The sequence below is a fragment of the Gopherus evgoodei genome, chromosome 1, assembly GCF_007399415.2.
Source record: "Gopherus evgoodei ecotype Sinaloan lineage chromosome 1, rGopEvg1_v1.p, whole genome shotgun sequence".
Classification (NCBI taxonomy): Eukaryota; Metazoa; Chordata; order Testudines; family Testudinidae; genus Gopherus; species Gopherus evgoodei.
In genome coordinates this window covers 266,798,823-266,817,686 of record NC_044322.1, presented here as the reverse complement: position 1 = coordinate 266,817,686, position 18,864 = coordinate 266,798,823, and the positions used below count along the sequence as shown (strand labels likewise).

The 18,864-nt window shown below is 42.0% G+C and overlaps 1 protein-coding gene across 1 annotated transcript in view; it reads left to right on the top strand.

Moving 5' to 3' along the window:
* Nucleotides 1–18,864, top strand: part of LARGE1 (LARGE xylosyl- and glucuronyltransferase 1) — a 394,379-nt gene that overhangs the window by 192,300 nt on the left and 183,215 nt on the right. Inside the window, exons 4-5 of the mRNA XM_030545186.1 lie at nt 2,630–2,712; nt 14,891–15,014. Of these exons, the coding sequence (XP_030401046.1) occupies nt 2,630–2,712; nt 14,891–15,014 (207 nt within the window). The remainder of the gene's footprint in view (nt 1–2,629; nt 2,713–14,890; nt 15,015–18,864) is intronic.

The following is an 18,864-nucleotide window of genomic DNA, read 5'->3' as shown; positions in this document are numbered from 1 at the left end:
CTAGCATCACTCTGTCTTGCCTGAATTTAAACAGCTCCTCAACCAGGTACCGAATTTGGGTAGTCATAAAGAAAGCTGGGAGATGGCGCTGTTTGCCTCTAAGCGAATGTACTTTGCCTTTGAGATATAGAATGGGGTTGTGTCTGTGTATTGTTGATGCTGCAGCCCATCTTGTCTCACCAGCTTTCCCAGTGGCTTTGTACAAATGTTGAATAATATTTGGGGGAGGACTAAGCCTTACGGCACACTGCAGATGAAGGCTTTGGAAGTTGGACCAGCTATCCGTAATAACCCTCTGAAATATTCCAGGACATTTTTGTTCATTCTCATAGCATCTTGGAGGCAGGACAGGAGCATCTGGTGATCAATAGTATCAAGTGCTGCAAAGAGGTCCAGCAGGAGTTCTATGGATGTTTTTCCCTTGTCTCTGGGCTGGAAGAAGTCATTCAACAGAGCAGCAAGTACCGTCTCTCTATTGTGCTCTGGCCTGAAGCCTGCCTGAGGGGGCTCTAGGACATAGGCAGCTGACAGGTGGCATAAGAGACAATTTTTTGATAACTTCTCAACCAACTTGCTGAGAAAAGGGAGATTGGAGGCAGGATAGGTTCATGCTAACACAGTTTAGAATCTGATTTTTCTGGTCAGGACAGACTAGGCAAAACTGTGCTTGTAAGCAATATTGTGTCTAAGCCCAGCCCATAACATGGCTTCAGAATGATTGTACCTGGTCTACAGTCACCAGAAGAAGGTAGAGTTTAAGCTGTATATAAAACTGGTCTGCTGACATGACTTTAATTGACAGTAAGGGGTTAGATCTCCATAAAACCATAGATAAATTGGGACACACCTAGATGGGAGACTAACCAAGCATAGTGCAATCAAAAATATACTGGAATCCAAGTCTATAGATTCAGCAGTTATAGGTTAAACTGCTGTTACTCTGGCAACCTATCTTGTTTTGTTATATCAGGATGGTGACGCGGGGTCTGATCTTGCTAAGTACTGAATGTCCTCAACTCTACTAACTTCAGTGTGAGTTTATAGGATTGAAAACCTCACAGCACCACTCCCAAAGTTTGCTGCAATAAATCTAATGTGACTGATACCTAAAAATACAGTTTTGGCAAGGAATATTTTTTTTAGTAAATTTTGTAGCAGAGATGCAGGGAAAAATTAAGTCACAGAAAGGTCACCAGTAGTTTTTGCTCTATCAACATACACAATAATATAGTGGGGCGAGGGGCTGAAAGGTGAGGCCCTGGGAGTGAGGGCGGAGAGCGAGCCCGCCCTGCACTCACGCCAGAGCAGTGGTTCCTGTCCCATGGAGTTGGGCCCAGCTTCCTGATGCGGGCATTGCAACCTGGTGCACGGGGACACAGCATCTCTCAGGTTTGCCCATCTGTCCCCTGTAGATGGAGACAGAGGGGCAGATGGGTCAAACCTGAGGGACGCTAACCAAATACGTTTTTACTGCCATTTCTAAGGTTTCACGAACTCTACTCAAGTTAATCATTTATGTGGCCTTGTGACAAAATCATAGCCCTACTGATACCTAACACATGGTGCAGCTCTTCTTCCTGCCACCCACCACTCCGGATTCTGGTTGTACGGATAATACATGTCTCTCAAAACCTACAGATTGTCCCAGCCTGTGTTGCAGTCCACTTTTGGGGACTGCTGTCTACGTGAGGAGTGAGAATTCCTATTTGTTCTCTGCATAGTGGGCTCCCTCCAGAAAGTAAGAGCTGTCTGAGTGAGACACTAGCTAGCCAAGCTTCAAATGGAAACCAACTAGGCATTCCTACACTTTCACAGCTATGTCCTGTTTCAAAGCATTGTTCTGTCAGCATGGTGAGCTCTCCTTGCCCCTTTTGTTCATTTAAAAAAAAAAAAAAAAGGAAGAGTGGGGATGTTCAAATCAAAATCTGTAAAGGTTAATTTTCTATTTCCCAAAGCAATGGCAATGATTTACTGTGAAACATTCAGAGCAGGGTAAATGAATGACATTCAAGTTAGTTGATAATTATTGCTGGGGACCTTTCCCTACCCCTCCTTGAACCTAACAGAAGAACTTGCCAAACCTCTGCCTCAGATTCAAAGAAGGGTGGGGAGATGAGTTAAAACTATTCTTGTGTCTTCCTCCATCTTGCTCCACCTCAGATTAAAAGCCAAATAAGCATATGTAGTTTTTACATGATGTAAAATTCCTGAACGTGTCTGCTTATAACAAACATACATTTGTAAATCTCAGTACAGAAGATAAGTGTTTAAAATGTCTGCACATATTTGCATACTTTGAATAGTATACACACATTTTGTGTGTGTGTGTGTAATGCATACAAACATAAATATAAAATACTCACACAGTTGATAAATACAATGCCTTTCCTACATCAGATGTAATTTAGCAGCAGTAATGACTTTGGAATGATGATGGTGTTATAACTCAATTAAAATGTTTTTAACAAAACTGCCTCATGTGGGCTGCAAACAGCTGCAGACCACCCACTCTGAGCTCCAACAGTTGCCACAATAAATATAGCCCTGCCATGTATGTTTTCTCTTTCATGAATGATAAAACACAAAAAAGGCTTTATTTTTGTTCCTTTTGTGTCCTTTTCTCCCTCAGATGATCCATGTCGCCATTGTTTGTGCTGGATACAACGCCAGTCGGGATGTTGTCACGCTTGTCAAATCGGTCTTATTTCACAGGTAAAAGTGGCTTTCTGTTCTTGTATGTTGTGTGTCTGAGTCCAACAAAGTAAGCACTTGCTCTTTCTAAACTCTCCCTTCGGGGGAGATCAGCTCTCCTTTTCAGGCTACAGCAAGTAATCCTGCTTTTTGGAAGTAAGAGAGGCTGGGATTTACGTCTACTCTCCACAGTGCCAGGAGTAGTTTACAACTCCCCGTTCATGCAGACTTGTGTAGTGGGCTCATGGATCAGTGGTCCAATCAGTTACACCCAGTACATTATGGGAGCATAGGGACTGTATCTGTCTATCTGTACTATAAAATGCCTAGCACGCTTGAGTGATGTCAAATAATAATATAATACTCATTAGGCCTAGGTCTAATAGTTTATGGCACAGGTGTAGATAGGAATTTGAGATTTATATACAAACATGGCGATTATGTTGCCCCAGCCTACAGTTTACACCATATTTTTCCAAAATAGACCTGTTACCATACACAATATACTCACCAAGGGCTAGATTATGCACTCCTGGGTCTTCAGTGAGCATATGGTGTTCACAATCTGGCCTTAGCATATCAAGTGCAGTTAGAGCTAGTAGAGTGTGACTGTGTTTGAGACTGAAGAAGAAATGTCCAGTCGGCAACAGAAATGGCACTCCTAGAATATTGGCATTGTGTGTAATAGTGTGTACTCATCTTATGTCCATTGGTCATCTTGGTGAGGAGCAGCAAAAAGATGTGTCTACACTCAGAGTGGAGTGTAGAGTACAGACGCTGCGTGCTCCAGCTAGCCAGAGTATAAATAGCAATGTAGATGGGTAGGCATGGCTTCGACGAGTAGAGTGCCCTACAAGCCTGAACCTCCCCAGGGACTATACCCTGCGTGACTCTCCGCATGCCCAGGCTCTGCCTCCCACATCTACACTGCTATTTTTAGCAGTGTAATGTCCTGCTTCTTCACCGCAGCCAGAGCCTTTCCTCACCATGATGAAAGTCTTTCCCCACTGCCTCTCCACTGCCTGAGCCTTTCACTGTGGTGTATTGCTACACATCACAGTATCAAGTGTGAATGCAGCTTATCTTTCGCTGCAGAGTATAGCTACGTCTGTAATGCCTGTACTCTACAAACCTCTGTAAGTGTACATGTAGTGAAATGTTTTCCTGTCGGGGGAGGGTGTGGAAAGGAGGAAGACAGATGATGAACCTAAAGCAGACTAGGTAGGTTATCAAAATGTGCTAAGAGCATGAATGCTTTACCCTTACTTGTGGTCAGTATTACCTTGTACCAGGAGTGGTCCCATTGAAGCCAGTAGGCATGATTCTTCACTGCCTTGCTGCTTGTGTAGTCACTTATTACCAGTGTAAAGTGAGTGTAAAACACTCCTAAATCAGAAGGGTAGTGTACTTAGTACAGCTGTAAATGACTGCAGAAAGTGCAAGGCAGTAGAGGATCAGATCCAGTGAGACCATTTGTGGAATACTCAATGTGGACAGGGGTAACAAAATGTGACCCTAAGGGTATGTCTACACTGCAGTTTGGGGATGTGATTGCAGCACATGTAGAAATACTTGAGTCAGCTTTGGTCTAGATAGATTCAATGATCATGGGCACCGGCTGCTCTGGTATGTACCCAAGGTCCCAAGTGGGGAGGGCTAGCCCCTGTAGCTCTCTGAGCTTCTGAGACTTCACTGTCCTTATTGCCTGACCTAGATTTGATTTAGCTAGATCACAGCTAGCTTGGGTATGTCTATATGTGCTGCAGTGATACCTCCCGATTACAATGTAGACATTCCCTTACTGTGATAATAGTAGAAGAATCCTGGGCTTATCTGTACACACAACTGAACCGGTTTAACTTAGGGTGTGATGTTAAATTTAAACTGGTGAAAAATGCTGTATTGACACTATTTCACTTTAAGTCAGGCTTATTTCAGTTTAATTTAAGTTGATTAGGAACAGATTTAAGCTAAACTATTAAACTGAAATATGTGTGTAGACACAGGGGTTTGCAACAGCTTAACTATTATCTATTATTGATTTTAAGGAGTACTGCGTAAAGGGATCTGGGGGTCATAGTGAACCACAAGCTAAATAGGAGTCAACAGTGTAACGCTGTTGCAAAAAAAAAAAAAATGCAAACATCATTCTGAGATGTATTAGCAGGAGTGTTGTAAGCAAGACATAAGAAGTAATTCTTCCACTCCACTCTGCGCTGATTAGGCCTCAACTGGAGTATTGTGTCCAGTTCTGGGTGCCACATTTGAGGAAAGATGTGAACAAATCGGAGAGAATCCAGAGAAGAGCAACAAAAATGATTAAAGGTCTAGAAAACATGACCTATGAGGGAAGATTGAAAAAAATGGTTTGGTTTTGTCTGAAAAAGAGAAGAAGGGGGATGGGAGGGGAGAATGGATGGACATGCTAACAGTTTTCAAGTACATAAAAGGTTGTTGCAAGGAGGAGGGAGAAAAATTGTTTTTCTTAATTTCTGAGGATAGGACAAGAAGCAATGGGCTTAAGTTGCAGCAAGGGAGGTTTAAGTTGGACATTAGGAAAAACTTCCTAATTGTTAGGGTGGGTAAGCACTGGAATAAACTGCCTAGGGAGGTTGTGGAATCTCCATCATTGGAGATTTTTAGAAGCAGGTTAGACAAACGCCTGTCAGGAATGGTCTAGACAGTACTGCCATGAGTTCAGGGGACTGGACTAGATGACTTCTCGAGGTCCCTTCCAATCCTATGATTCTGAGATTAAAAACTGCCTGTTCCCCAAGCTTTTGGAGAGATCATAAAGAGGAAAGAATGACCTCGTTCTCATATTATAGTTTGTTTTGCATTGACCTATGTGGGAACTTTGGAAATTAACTGACACTTATATAAATAGTTTTGTTTGTTTTTACAGACAAGGAGGGTTAAGGAATTTACTGTTTCCTCCCTTAGTTCTCTATTTCTAGGATCACTGGAAAGTAAAAGAAAATTATCATTTATAGATACATTTATAGCAGCAGGAAAATGTATCACACATTGAAATTGTTGCAGAGAGAAACGCCAGTAAAAACAGCTTGACGAGTTTAAGAAGATGTGTGAGATGCAAAGAATGACAGAGATCTTGAACTCTCAAAGTAACTCCTTTACAGCTAAGTGTTCTCCATGAGATATAGTTATTACTGTACATAAGTTTTATTTACCATCCAGTATTGACTTGTAACTCCTACTTAGAAATTAGACGTCACCCATATTATTTAATCTAGAAATAGGGTGGTTTTTTTTGTGTCTATATCCTGGTTAGTTTAGTTACCATCAATTCCCATTCTCATAGCTTTCATGTTAAAATTTATGGCCCCAATTCTTCATACACTTATGCATGTGCTCAACTTTAAGCACGTGAACAGTTCTACTAAAGTAAGTGGGGCTACTTATCTTAGAGATAAGTACATCTGTTTGCATAATTGTTCATGGACGTATTAGTTGGTGTGTTTGACATGTCTTTGTATGAGATATGTTGTGCACATAGCTTGTGAAAGATCTAGTAAAGAACTAATTTTAACAGTACTCTAGGTAATACAAGACAATTTATGGGAATAAGATTTGCAACACGGGACAATTTGTTTGTGTTTCTAAGGCAGGCCACAACTTTACAATATTAGACATGATGGGTAAAATTTCAAAAGCACCCAAGTCCCATTTTCAAAAGTGACCTGACACTTAGGAGCCTAAGTCTTATTGAAAGTCAGTAGGAACTAGGCTGCTAAGTCACTTCTGAAAATGGGAGTTAGGTGCTTTAGAAACATTTTTCTCACCATCTTACGCATTAAAAATATCCGATGGATTGAGTTAGTGCCTTCACCTTGGGAAAACTATGTTTAAATTTGACTTAGATCTAGGGTGACCATACATCTCATTTTGGCCTGGACAGTCCCATTTTTAAGCTCTGTCCTGGTCGTCTTGACTTTTTTGGCCAATAAAGGGGGGTGCGACCCCTCGTGGGATGTAGAGGAATGTGCGGGGAGGGGGCAGCAATGTCAGCCCCACCTGGGAGGAAGGGCTCAGGAAAGCGGCTCGGGCCAGGCTGGTCCTGCATGGGCAGGCATCAGGGGGGCTTGGGCCTCCCTGTACTGGGGGAGGAGAGGGGAGCCTTGGGCTGGCCCCCGCATGGGTGGGTGGCGGGGGCTTGGGTCGGCCCCTGGGTTGTCCCGTTTTCCCTTTGGGAAAATATGGTCACTCTACTTAGATCAGAAGTGAAATGAGTTGAATGGTCTCAACCAAGTCCCTATTGGAAATTTATCCATATCACAAAGCATCCATGTAGTCTGGCATAGTTAGCAATTCAGATGATCACAGCTGGAGAGCAGGAACACTGGGGGCCAGGACTGAGGGCTGACTGCAAGCTTCCCCCCATGCAGCACAGTCAATGCTTGTTTTTCATAGCCTGCAAATTCTGTGCTATTCCAATTCTGCTGAGTTGCCCCTGAGAGAAGTGTGTCAATTACATCAAACTGTGCTAAAAGCTGTTGTGATTTTGTGGTATGAATGTATGTTTTCTAATTCAGCTCGTTTTTACTCGGAAGTGAGGTACAGTTTTGAACCTAGGTGTTCCTATAAGGAAGACATCCACTGATGCCACTTTATCATCTACCTCCTTCTCTTCCCACTCCCTGGTGCTTGAATACAAAAATAGTTTCCAAACTGCTTGGATAAGTAGCTTCGCTTGTGTCCCATGATCTGTACGGTATGTCTGGAATCACAAACTTGCTGTTTTAATAGCTGGCAGAGAAAGACCCACAGAGAGCTAACATGCTCAATATGCAAGATTTTCTGCATGTTCAAGCAGGCGAGAGGGGATAGCATGCTCCATCTTTAGAAGCTCCTGTTGTCTACATTCTTAAAGGCCCAGCATGCCTGCTGTCTTTTGTCTGTCTTTAGTGCACTCCGACTCAAAGGTAGGAATATAATAAATATGTTAATGCACAGGAGGGAGGATGATTAGACTGACATGACATCCTTTTCTCAGAAAATTGCCACAGACTGTATAAGGCAGTCTAGGGACCTCTTTTGTATTAAAATACACAGTGACACTCTAGCTGAAGCATCCTTTAATTACTAAATTACAATGAAACTCCGATAAAAGCATGTGTGACATCCACATGAATGCTAGACAAACTCATTACAATCAGTGCTCTTACAACAAACGCCAAATGAAATACATCAGGAGAAAAGGGGACAACAAGAAGATTGCCTGGAAGAGGCCAAGCTCTCAGACAACAGGATGTGTTTCAGGGGTGTTCTAGGGCAACGCTGAGGTGCATTAGCAGAGCTGCCTGAGAGAAGCTGCACAGTGTTTGCCCACATTATAAACATTCCACTTTCTTGCAATCTACTCCTTCAGTTACATGGCACAATCCTTCAGTTTTTCTTTGTTGATGGCAGTGTTAAATCTTGCACCTGCTAGATCAAGTCTGCCTAAACATCAGTGATTAGAAGAATCTAAAAAGGTCTTTGACAACATGCTTGGATGCATGTACATTTCACCCTTTTACACATTTATTTGAGAGTAAAAATAGTCATCATAAAAGTGAAGCACTAACAACATTAGTTTAAAGGAAGGTATAGAGCAAGCAAGCCTCCATCCCGCCTTTCACGCACATACAGCTCCTTCAATGCAACTCACTGTGACTTGCAATGCCTGCTGCTAGTCAGATCCCACCCACTCACAAAAGACTGTTGACCATGCTGAATTGTGTTGTGCACAAATGGGAATAGAAGGAGACATCTCCAAACCACTTTTCACTTGTGGCCTCCCAAGTCAGACTTTGAAACTATAGCTGACATGAAATTGTACTCACCCCCTCTGAACCAACCACTTGCGTCCTTCCCATTCAACTCGCATAATGCATCATGGGGACCTGTATGAACATTTCTCCAGATTAGTAACTCCTGCTAACCATAAGGTCCTTTCTTTCCAATCAAGCTAATCTTTAAAACGTACGCCCATTTCCAAGACAGCATTGTTTACATGCAGAGTACAATGTAATGAACCTTGGCTTAAGTTTAAACTAATTTTCAGCTGAAAATATCTGATGTTTCATTTTACCTCCCCCTGAACCCCCAAAAGTTACTCTACCTGTGACTTGATCAGGGAGTGCTGCTAAGGCATGGGTCTCTGCATAGGTAGCCCTGGCCTCAGTTGATATTTAGTGGGACAGATCAACTGCTTGCTTGTTCAGCAAGATGAGAAAAGGGAGCCTTGCAGACCTTCCTGTCCCCTCTCTGTGCAGGTTTTAGAATTTGGCTCCTAATGAGAGGGGTTGTTTCTATGCAGGGTGGATCTGAGTGTCATGACTTTTGTGTTTCCACTAGCTAAAAATCAAGTTAAAACTGTTACCCTGCATCTCATCTAGAAAAAAAAAAAGGTTAAATTTAGGAAACGTGTAATTAGCATGCTAGCTAAACCAGATCTAAACTGGACCACTTTTACTAAACAAGACAAACTCTTTTGGGAGATGCAGTACTGTTAACCTTATGCCAGTCACGCTTCTGAGTACGACAGACTCAGCCAGCAGCATGCATTAATTTAAAAAAAGTAAATAGATGTCCCAGCTTATTCATGGTGAGGATTATTTATAATGTTACTATCTTTCTACCCACTGGCCGGAGTCAAATGAGTGCTGTTTTCTTTTTAAATAATGGTTCAAGGCTAGAAAGTCCTTATGGTTTCTAGAGCAGCAGGAAATGTGCAGAACACTAAAGCCATCACTAAATGGGGGAAGACACTGGGAGAGAAAGTGAAAAGTAACTGGTCATTGGGAAAAATGATCACTTCAATATAAATATTTTACATTTACAGTAAATAATTTTTAAAATAAAAAAGACAAGGATCAATGCAATAAAAACCTAGTTTACGTGAAAATATTTTAAAGTTTTAATAAAGATTTTAATGTTCATGAATCCACAAATTTGAATTCTGCAGATGTGATGTATTATAAGGAATCTTCATCCATGGATAGTTTAAGGCCTCTCTGTTCCTATTTTATTCAGGTTCTTATACCTCCCTCATCATCAAAGTATGATTATTCAATAGTTCATTAAGTGATACGATAAAAGATGTTGTTTATTCTTGCTCTCAGCCGGGCCCCCGGTGGCAGGGGAGGGGCGGCAATTGTGTGTGTAGTGTAGGATTTTAATTTTGTTTTGTTCTGTGAAATGTACATGCTGCTGTGTGTGTGTTTTAGTGAAGGCATGTTGAAGAAGTGTGTCTTGCACTTGGACTAGAAGATGGTGAAGTTTGTGATGGTCCTGGCTTCTGGGGGAGTTCAGACCGGAGACTTGGACCAGCCCCTAAGAAAGCTGTCTCCTGAATCTGACACAAGAATGAAGGACAGACTCTTTAATTAAACGTTATTATTTATTTTGCATCTGGTAGTGCCTAAAGGCCCCAACCAGATGCCATTGTGCCATGTGCTGTAGAAACGTAGAGTAGAAGACAGTCCCTGCTCTGACAAGTTTGCATTTTAAAAGACAAGACACACATACAAAAATAAGAAAATAACTTGCCAAAAGCACATTACTTTGTAATTAGAGTACAATTTTTCCCAGTTTTTCCATACACATAACTGTCCCACCCCCAACTTCCACTCTTTACAGCTGCCACTTAAACCTCTTCACCGTCCTTGCCCATCCTGAGTGCCCTCCCCCTATCAGCCTCATTTTAACAGATGGATGCGCTACACACACACACACACACACACTGCCAAAAGTATGTGAAGGCCAGCTCTCAGCTGATTCCTCTTCCCACTGAGTGAGGCGAAACCCTCTCTTTCAGATTTGTATACTTTTTGCCCTAAGTTTCTCCTTATTGGGAAAAGACCAGTCTCAGTGTTGGAATAGATTTCATTGATTCCAAAAGGTACATCAAAGCATCGTCTGAGAATAATGAAATTTTACTTTTTGTGGAGTTGTTCACAATTCTTACAGTTAGTAGTTCAGTAACACTGGCAAATAATAATGGGGGAAGAAGACAGCTCTGCCTCATGCCTTCTGGTAATGAGAAGGATTCTGTGTTCAAACCATTGACTCTTATAGTGGAGTTTGGTTTATCATAGACCTTTATGAACCCATTTCACGAATACTCCATAGAAACCCATAGCCTATAGACCTTGAAGAGGTCCAGCCACCACATCTGGTCAAAGGCCCTGTTCCCAAGTAATGCCTGTACAATGGCCTTAGAGCTCCAGAAGGAGTTCAGAGTGAGTCGGGATGCTGCTTCCTCCCACAAATGTCCATGTGCGCACAACACAACCCTCCACATCCAGTAGTTTAATGCCACTGTTGGGGGAAAAAAATAATGACTAGATTCAAAGGTGGATGGAATGACCTCCAGCAATGTTCTGTTACATTTGGGTTGGATGTTACTTATTAAATCTGGCTCAATTATTATCTATTAGATACAGTTCATTTGTTATGTTCTTAAGGGATTCTTGGTGGAGTTTGGTCATTGCTATAAACTATTTACAGTTTCGCCTAGACTCTAAGGCTCCTATATACAAAGGATCTTAGGTATCTAAGTCTTATTTATAGCTAGGACTGCAATACACACAGCTCCTGCTTGGCTTGGCTGCTGAATCCAGTAGGTCCTAAACTCACCTAGCGCCTATGGCATTGCAATAAAAGTTCCCTAGTTGCCTATCTTTCTGCTTCTGGGCATGTGTGGTTCTGCTTCATGTCGGCATCAGGATGCCTGTCTTCTGCCTAATATCCAGAGCAATCCACAAAGCCAGGGAAGTTGTTCCTGTGATTTTTCTAGGTGCCTGAAAGTGAGGTATTGGAATACCTAAATCTGTTTGTAGATCTGGGCCTAATTGATGACATAATTAAATCTCCTCACCGAAGACATGCCTTGGCCCGTATACCGTTTAGTTGTATCTGTCAGCAGGTCACTGGGATCTGTATTAGGAACATAATTGTTAAACCCCTAATTTGCCTCTGACACATACCTTCCTTCCAGCTGAAACTTCACTATAATCTAACATCTTGAAAGAGGCTTTTGAGTAGGACAGCTCCTCCTTTTTTCCCAGGAGGAACTAAACTAAAGAAAATGTAACCTAGCTATTTCTATTTAAGTTTGATACACATTTGGTCATTTGAATGAGTATGAAATGCCACCAAACATATGAATTTCTTTATATAAAAATGTTTTTCCTTTTTGTTGCTTTATTTCATCTATTAGTATTTGGTGTGATTTTATTTTATTAGCTCATGTTTTACAGTAAAGGGGAACTTTTTGTTTGTTTGTTTTCCTCAGTTTTACTCCTTTTCCAGTCCAATTTGAGTTATATGAATTAATGGCCCTGAAAGGCTGCAAGACAAAAGCAACTGGGAGATATCTGCAGAAGCTACATTAGATGTCCAAAGTGAGATCAACCTGAACTTCTACTGGATAGAAGGGCCTATGGAATTTTCAGTCTACCAACACACGTTGACATATTGCTTTGTCTGTTCCCAAATGTACTGTTTTTGTACTATGTTTCCCCTGGACTTTTCTCTGCCAGTGAAATACTTTTCTTAATCTCTGTTGTTCTCAGATTTTCTTGGCAAACTACCTGTTTTCTCTTACTGGGGAATTTAGACAACCCATGGTGTCATCCTCTCCTCTCGTGCTGGTTTAGTGAAACAGATCTAGACATACTACTGTTGCCACGTTGGTTTGCTAATAGGATACTCCGCAGCTGGCAAATGGCTGAATTCCTTCTCCATTCTCTCACTGCCCCAGGGCATGCTAAAGGCTAAAATACTCTCAATTCCTCTGCACGTGGGGCCACTATTGTTTAATTTGTTTGATGTTGTTGAATTCAGATTGGGTGAGGTTAGAGCCCTGAAATTATCCCACCATCTTGTTGTACATCCATTTGTTATACTACTAATTGTGCTCTTTATACCTCTTTCTCAAACGGGTGGCATGAGCCACATCTGAATGACTCCATTGACTTCAGTGAGTGTTGGCTCGAACCCCAGATGCAGAAAGCTTGTGTCTGAGGCACTGCAAAACTGTGTGACTGACACCTAATGTCACTAAGATTGTCCTTTTCTGCTGGAACACGTGCTACCATTTTATATTCAGTTCATTGTATACATTTTCATACTCTTTTGATTGACGATGTTCATTGAGGAAAAACTGAATGAGCTTCCTTAGAGCGGAAAGGGAATGACAATAAAAAATGGACAGATTGTTCTCTGGGGCAGAGAAAAGGGAAAGAAAAGACACTTGACCTTTTGGGTGAAACCAAAGCAAAATGTAATGGACCATCTTAGACATGCATGGGCCCAGACATACATGGGTTCCCCAAATTCTTATTCATATTGTAGATTTTATTAGCAACCATTACCTTCCCCAGCATCTGAAATTAAACGTTCCTCCATTGTGGATGAAAAATGTCCTTTGACAAGTGCACCCATTTACTTTTATAAATTCCACATAAATGAGACTCCATTATGCCTCCCAGGGGATCAAAAGAAGGTTGTGCTGATGCTAAGGGCTAAATGGACCATCTGTCTTCTTAGTGACTTTCACGACTTCCCATTCCTCTTTGCTGATGACGAAGTTGCCAGCTTATGGATAAATATGCAGTACCCCTTCTTACTACAAATCATTGCTAAATTCCCATGACAGGTCTCCATACTCCTACCACGGAAGTTGAATAAAGATCAGGCTGTTGCTCTCCCTCCCCCGAAGAGGGAAGCAAAGAGGGGTGATTTAACTATAGTGTTTGTAATGTTACAACTCCTACTGCAGTGAAAGCGTTCGGTAAGCTTTATCAAACCTTTCAGCTCAGGTTGGCTCTGGTTAATCGCTCATCCTGGTTGGATGCATTTGATTAAGCCTTGCTTATATGAATCTTAGTGTGAATCCAAGTTGGACACATTTTTAAACAAAATTTTCTTTGTGTCTGGTTTCCTCCAACCCTTCCTTCTTTATGAGGGTAGGGCCACGAGAGGGTTTACAATATCCAGTCAATCAATTTCTTGAGGCCTTTCATTGTTACAGTAGCTGAGAGGCATTGGCATGGGACTGCTAGCTCCAGGTTCTCCTACGTTAATGACTAGGCCATACCTAGGCTTGGCAGGATTCAATTTCAATTGATAAAGGTTGTTCAGCATTGATTTCAGTGAACACATTGCAATCAATGAAAAAAAATCAATCTGTTGCTGGCGCACCTTGTGCCTGCAGGGATTGGGCGTCACCAGCCCTGTGGCAGCATAGCGGCCCTCTTTAGCCCTGCTGTCACCGATCTGCTCTCTCACTCACCAGCTGGGGGTGTTGGCCAGGACCCCCTTTTACTTCTGTGACAGTTAGGTTGCAGAGGGCTCTCTGCCTGACTGGCACATGATCCCCTCAGGTGCAAGGTGTGTGTAGAAGAGGTGGATGCGGGGCTGGTAGGGCAGTATAGAGACCCCTAGCCAAAACTACGAGGAGGAGGAGTGCGAGCCCTTGAAAGGAGCCATTCAGAAGCCAGGTGGCTTTCACCGCCGTTGGGGGCTCATCCAGGCCGCTGATACTCTGAAGAAACTTGCATTAAATTAAAATTGATAAAAATGGGGGAGGGGTAGTGTTGAAAATAAAAATTGATTTTTTTCCCATTGAAATTTAAAAAAAAATGAATTCTGCCAAGCATCACCAGACATGTGTTCTGAATCAATGGTGTGTGCAGGCGCAATGGGACTAGAACATCACCACCATGTTTGGGGTTTTTTTGAACCTCTCATCTCCCTGCTTCCCCGGGGGCAAGTATTGTCATCACACAGAGAGACCAGCAGGGTAACCCAGAAGAGTAAATGCAAGCACCTTGTAAGTTCAGGTCTCCAAAGGGGACTGTTTTCTTTTAGAAGACCTAATTGGACTTTTTAGGCCAGATCTTCAGCTGGTGTAAATTAGCATCGCTCCATTGAAGTAAATAGAACCACACTGATGCACATTCTGCTGAAAAGCTGATCCTGTGTTTCTGTGATTATTAATTAATACATGTGGATTGTGGTAGCACCTAGGACCCTCAACCATGGACCTGGACTCTGTTGTGCTAGGTGTTGTATGTTACCATGCTATAGTAGAGTTGGGTAAAGTTTTGTAGATTTCAATGTCCTTTGTTTATAATTGGAGCTTGGTTCAAAGGTCTCTATATCTCCTTCTCTCCCTTTTTTATACCAGGCGAAACCCTCTCCACTTCCACCTCATTGCAGATGCTATTGCCAAACAGATCCTGGCGACTCTCTTCCAGACCTGGATGGTCCCTGCTGTGCGCATAGACTTCTATGATGCAGATGAGCTCAAGGTAAAGAGAAACAAAACAAACTCAAGCCATTTTCTTTCTTTCTTTTTTTATTTCCACTTTATTTGTCTGGTTTTGAGGTAGCATTCTGATTGGCTGACAAGAATTCCAGCTTGTGTGTTTGAGAACTCAGAACTAACCAGAACTCTGTGTTGCCTAAAGTATTGTGACTATCACACTGTGTGATTAGTGCCACATCTAGTCCAGGAGCCTTAAAATCCTACCTGCCTTGCAGAAGATTTCTTGTCCTTCAAGATGAATTACATTGAACAAAATTTCTTCTCTGTAAAAGTGACACAGCTTTCTTGCAGAACAGATGGAATCTTAAGCTTCTCATACTGTAAAGCACTCAGCCTCCTAGCACTCCTGAGGCATGTGTATTAGTAAGGCCTTGTCTACACTCCGGGAAGAGATCCATCTAATTTACACAACTTCTGCTACGTGAATAACGTAGCTGAAGTCGACATACTTGGATCTACTTACTGCGGGGTCCACGCTACGCTATGTCAACAGGAGACACTCTCTCGTTGACTCCCCTTGCGTTTCTCGTTCAGGTGGAGTACAGGAGTCGACGAGATAATGATCTGCAGTTGATTTAGCGGGTCTTCACTAGACCTGCTAAATCGACCGCTGATGCATCGATCGCCATGCATCGGTCCTCCAGTAAGTGTAGACAAGGCCTTAGGCTATGATTTTGGCACGGAGGTCACAGTGTTCATGGTAATCGTGAATTTTAATAACATTTGAGACCTCCCACAGCAACAGCTCCTGTGGGTCTGGCTCCCCACTCCAGGTGTTGTGACTTGGTCCATGTGGTCACAGCACCACGTAGGTTTGACACGTCTGCCCCTCCTTAGATGGAGATGGAAGGGTGCACGGGCCAAACTTGATCAGTATTGCAAGCTAGCACCCAAAGTCACAACACCCAGAATGGGGAACCAGGCTCAGCCCTGTGGGACACTGTTACAGGGTGAATGCAGAGTGGGTTTGTTCCTCCTCCCACCCACCACCTTGGGATGAAACCTTTCAGTGACTGGGATTTTTCCCCTGTATCTCTGCCATGAAATTAACTAAAAACTTGCACGACAAAAATCATAATCATAGTCTGAGACATCAAGTGCTTAATTTATGCCAGGGCTGAACCCCAGGACCTCTAGGCTTGGCAATCTATAGCCCTGGCACCTCTGGGCTTGCCTCATCAGTTATGAAAGTAAAAAAAATTGTTTGAGCTCCAGCACCTAGTTGCTTGGGCCTGGCACCTCTTTCATTACAAATTAAGCACTGGAGACACCATAACAGCACACATTCTGAGGTGTATTGATGATAATTTTTTAGAAATAATTTGCTGCTTTGTCTGGACTGCCTTTCAAAAGGAATAATTAGGAGTTGAGGAAGGCTCTGTCAGTGTAAATAAATAAATAAAATCATATTCCAAACATAAAGTAATCATCTTTCCATAGCAGAATTACAGAGTTTTAATTAGATCATAGTGGTTCAACATTGAGTTTCAGGGCTGCGTGTTTTTCAGCTGTACAGGTATATCTCGCTATTCAAAATTTCGGATTTGGAGATAGTGGCAGTAATTTGTATAGCATATCAATCTACTCATTGCTGAACTTGATCAAGACTCTGTAGAAAGGGAAAAACAAATTTTAGCAAATTGCTGTGCTAATTAAGATAAAATCAAAGCACTCCACTTACTAGGATCTTGAGAACAAAATGTTGTGGAAAGAGATGGTAAAAGTGAAAGATGATCCTTGAACAAAATACTTTGTTCATTGCTGTTTTTGTTATTTTAACATCTTTTCCACATGAAGCAACAGGCTGTTATCAACTTAGGTAGCTAGGTACCTTCCTTAGTGCTGTGAACATTCATTGCAGAGAAGGATGTTATGGTTTGTATGTAGGTATATTATAGGTCCCCGACAGTAGATGGTAGAGCATAAACAGTACCTGTTCAGCATCTCAGTTTGGCAAGATTGATCTGCTAGTCCTTTCCTCATTATCCTTTGGGTCTGTTCCAAGCTAGTTAAGTCAAAGGTAACAGAGAGATCTTACGTGGTGCAATTATTGATATGTACAGAAAGTAGACCGTCCCAATACAGCCACCCATACTTAAAGTGTGTCATATTACACAAGCAGTTTCATTGATTTCAGGGAGCCTAGTCAGAGTATGAAATAATACTCAACATGAGTGAATATGACAGCATAGAACCAGACCCTGTGACTGCAAAGAGTCATTGATATCAGTGGAGTTTTAAGGGGTGAGTACAACACATGGCACATATAATGCTGAATCATATCCAGATCCTCCTGCAAGTTTCAGCCAAGTTTGCAGTAGGATGTACCAGCATGTTTCTGAGGAAGAGCAGGTTGAAACTAAGAATATTCTATGGAACAGAAATTCCAAAATGTTTTTGTTTCAGAAAAAATCAAATCATTTCAGTCTGATTTTTTCCTACATGAAATGGAGCAGTCAGCTGCTTCCCAGCACTAGAAGACTCCTCAGGCTGCCCCTCAGAGTTAGAGGGTTCCCCTGCAGAAAGCAGGGAGCCTGAAAGCCCTGAGAGTCCTGGCTCTAGGGCAGGGAGTAAGGAAGCCCTGAGAGCACCATTCTGAGCTTGGGTTTCCAGGCACCCTGCTGCAGAGCAAGGATCCTAGACTGTGAACCCTCTGCTAGAGCCGGGCTGCCAGGCAGCCTGGCAGCTCTGGGGTCCCTTACTCTGAGGTAGTCAGCATGGTAATGCTGACTGGAAGCTGTGTGCCCTGGCACTGTGAGCTCCCCAGCAGCCTGCCAGGTTTCCAATGGAAACCTGCCTTGTGTTTCCACAGAAGTTTGTTGAAACTGAAACATTTCTGCAGAATATTTGGTTTCAACAAATTGGTGTTTTCTGGAGAAGGCAATAAAAGGCTACTCTGATATTTCTGAGGTAATCTCGGTAGTGAATTTGATATTACTTGTTTGGGTTTGTTTTTCACACGTACTTGTGGGAACCTTATTACCTTGGTCAGTATTAGGAAAGCATATGCAGGTTGTGGAATAATTTGCTACCAGTTGTACCATTGTCAGAAATGACATATACCCAATATAGGGTGTATTATGTTTGCTTTTAATAACTCTCTACTGTTCCATTGAAATCATTCAATTCCTATGTGAGTCCCAAATGCTGAAGTTTTACAGCCAGCTTTAAGATGCTGTTGAGTATCGTTTTTATAATTTTCCTTTTATTCTCTGTGTTTTGTAGCACCATGTTAGTAGCTCAGAAATAATTTTTTTCTGTTTTTGTCCTTTCTTCATTTTGTAAACAGGGACATACACACCCATTATTCGTAATAGAGCAGGAGTTAGGAGTTTTTGTTTACTTCATCCATGATGCTTCCACAAGCCTTTTCACAAAGTCCTTAGAATAGTCTTTAGTTCTTGACTGCTTCCGCAGTCAAGAAGGGGGTTATTTTGAAGGGGGTTGTTTTGCCTAGGTCCTATATAAATAGTGTCTTTTGAGATGAATTTCTCAGCAGTGGAATGTTTGTTTTCAAATTGCTGTTTAGGATTCATAGGACACTCCCTACCAGATTTATATACTTTAATCTGTAGAATTTGGGGCTTAGAATATTTGGCAGATTCTAAAATGTATATTTTCCTTAGAAGTACAGCAAGTAGTGTCCCAGAGGAAGGGAGTGAAAATAAGGCTGTTGACTAGATGACATCTCTGTTAAGGTTTTGGGGAAGCTTGCAGGCCTACGCTGCAAGAAGAAGGGGATAAAAAAGATAGCAAAGACCACTGATTATCCAGATTTTCTACTCCCAACAATCCCACAAATCTGGTTTCATCCTGCTACTGTGAATACTTCA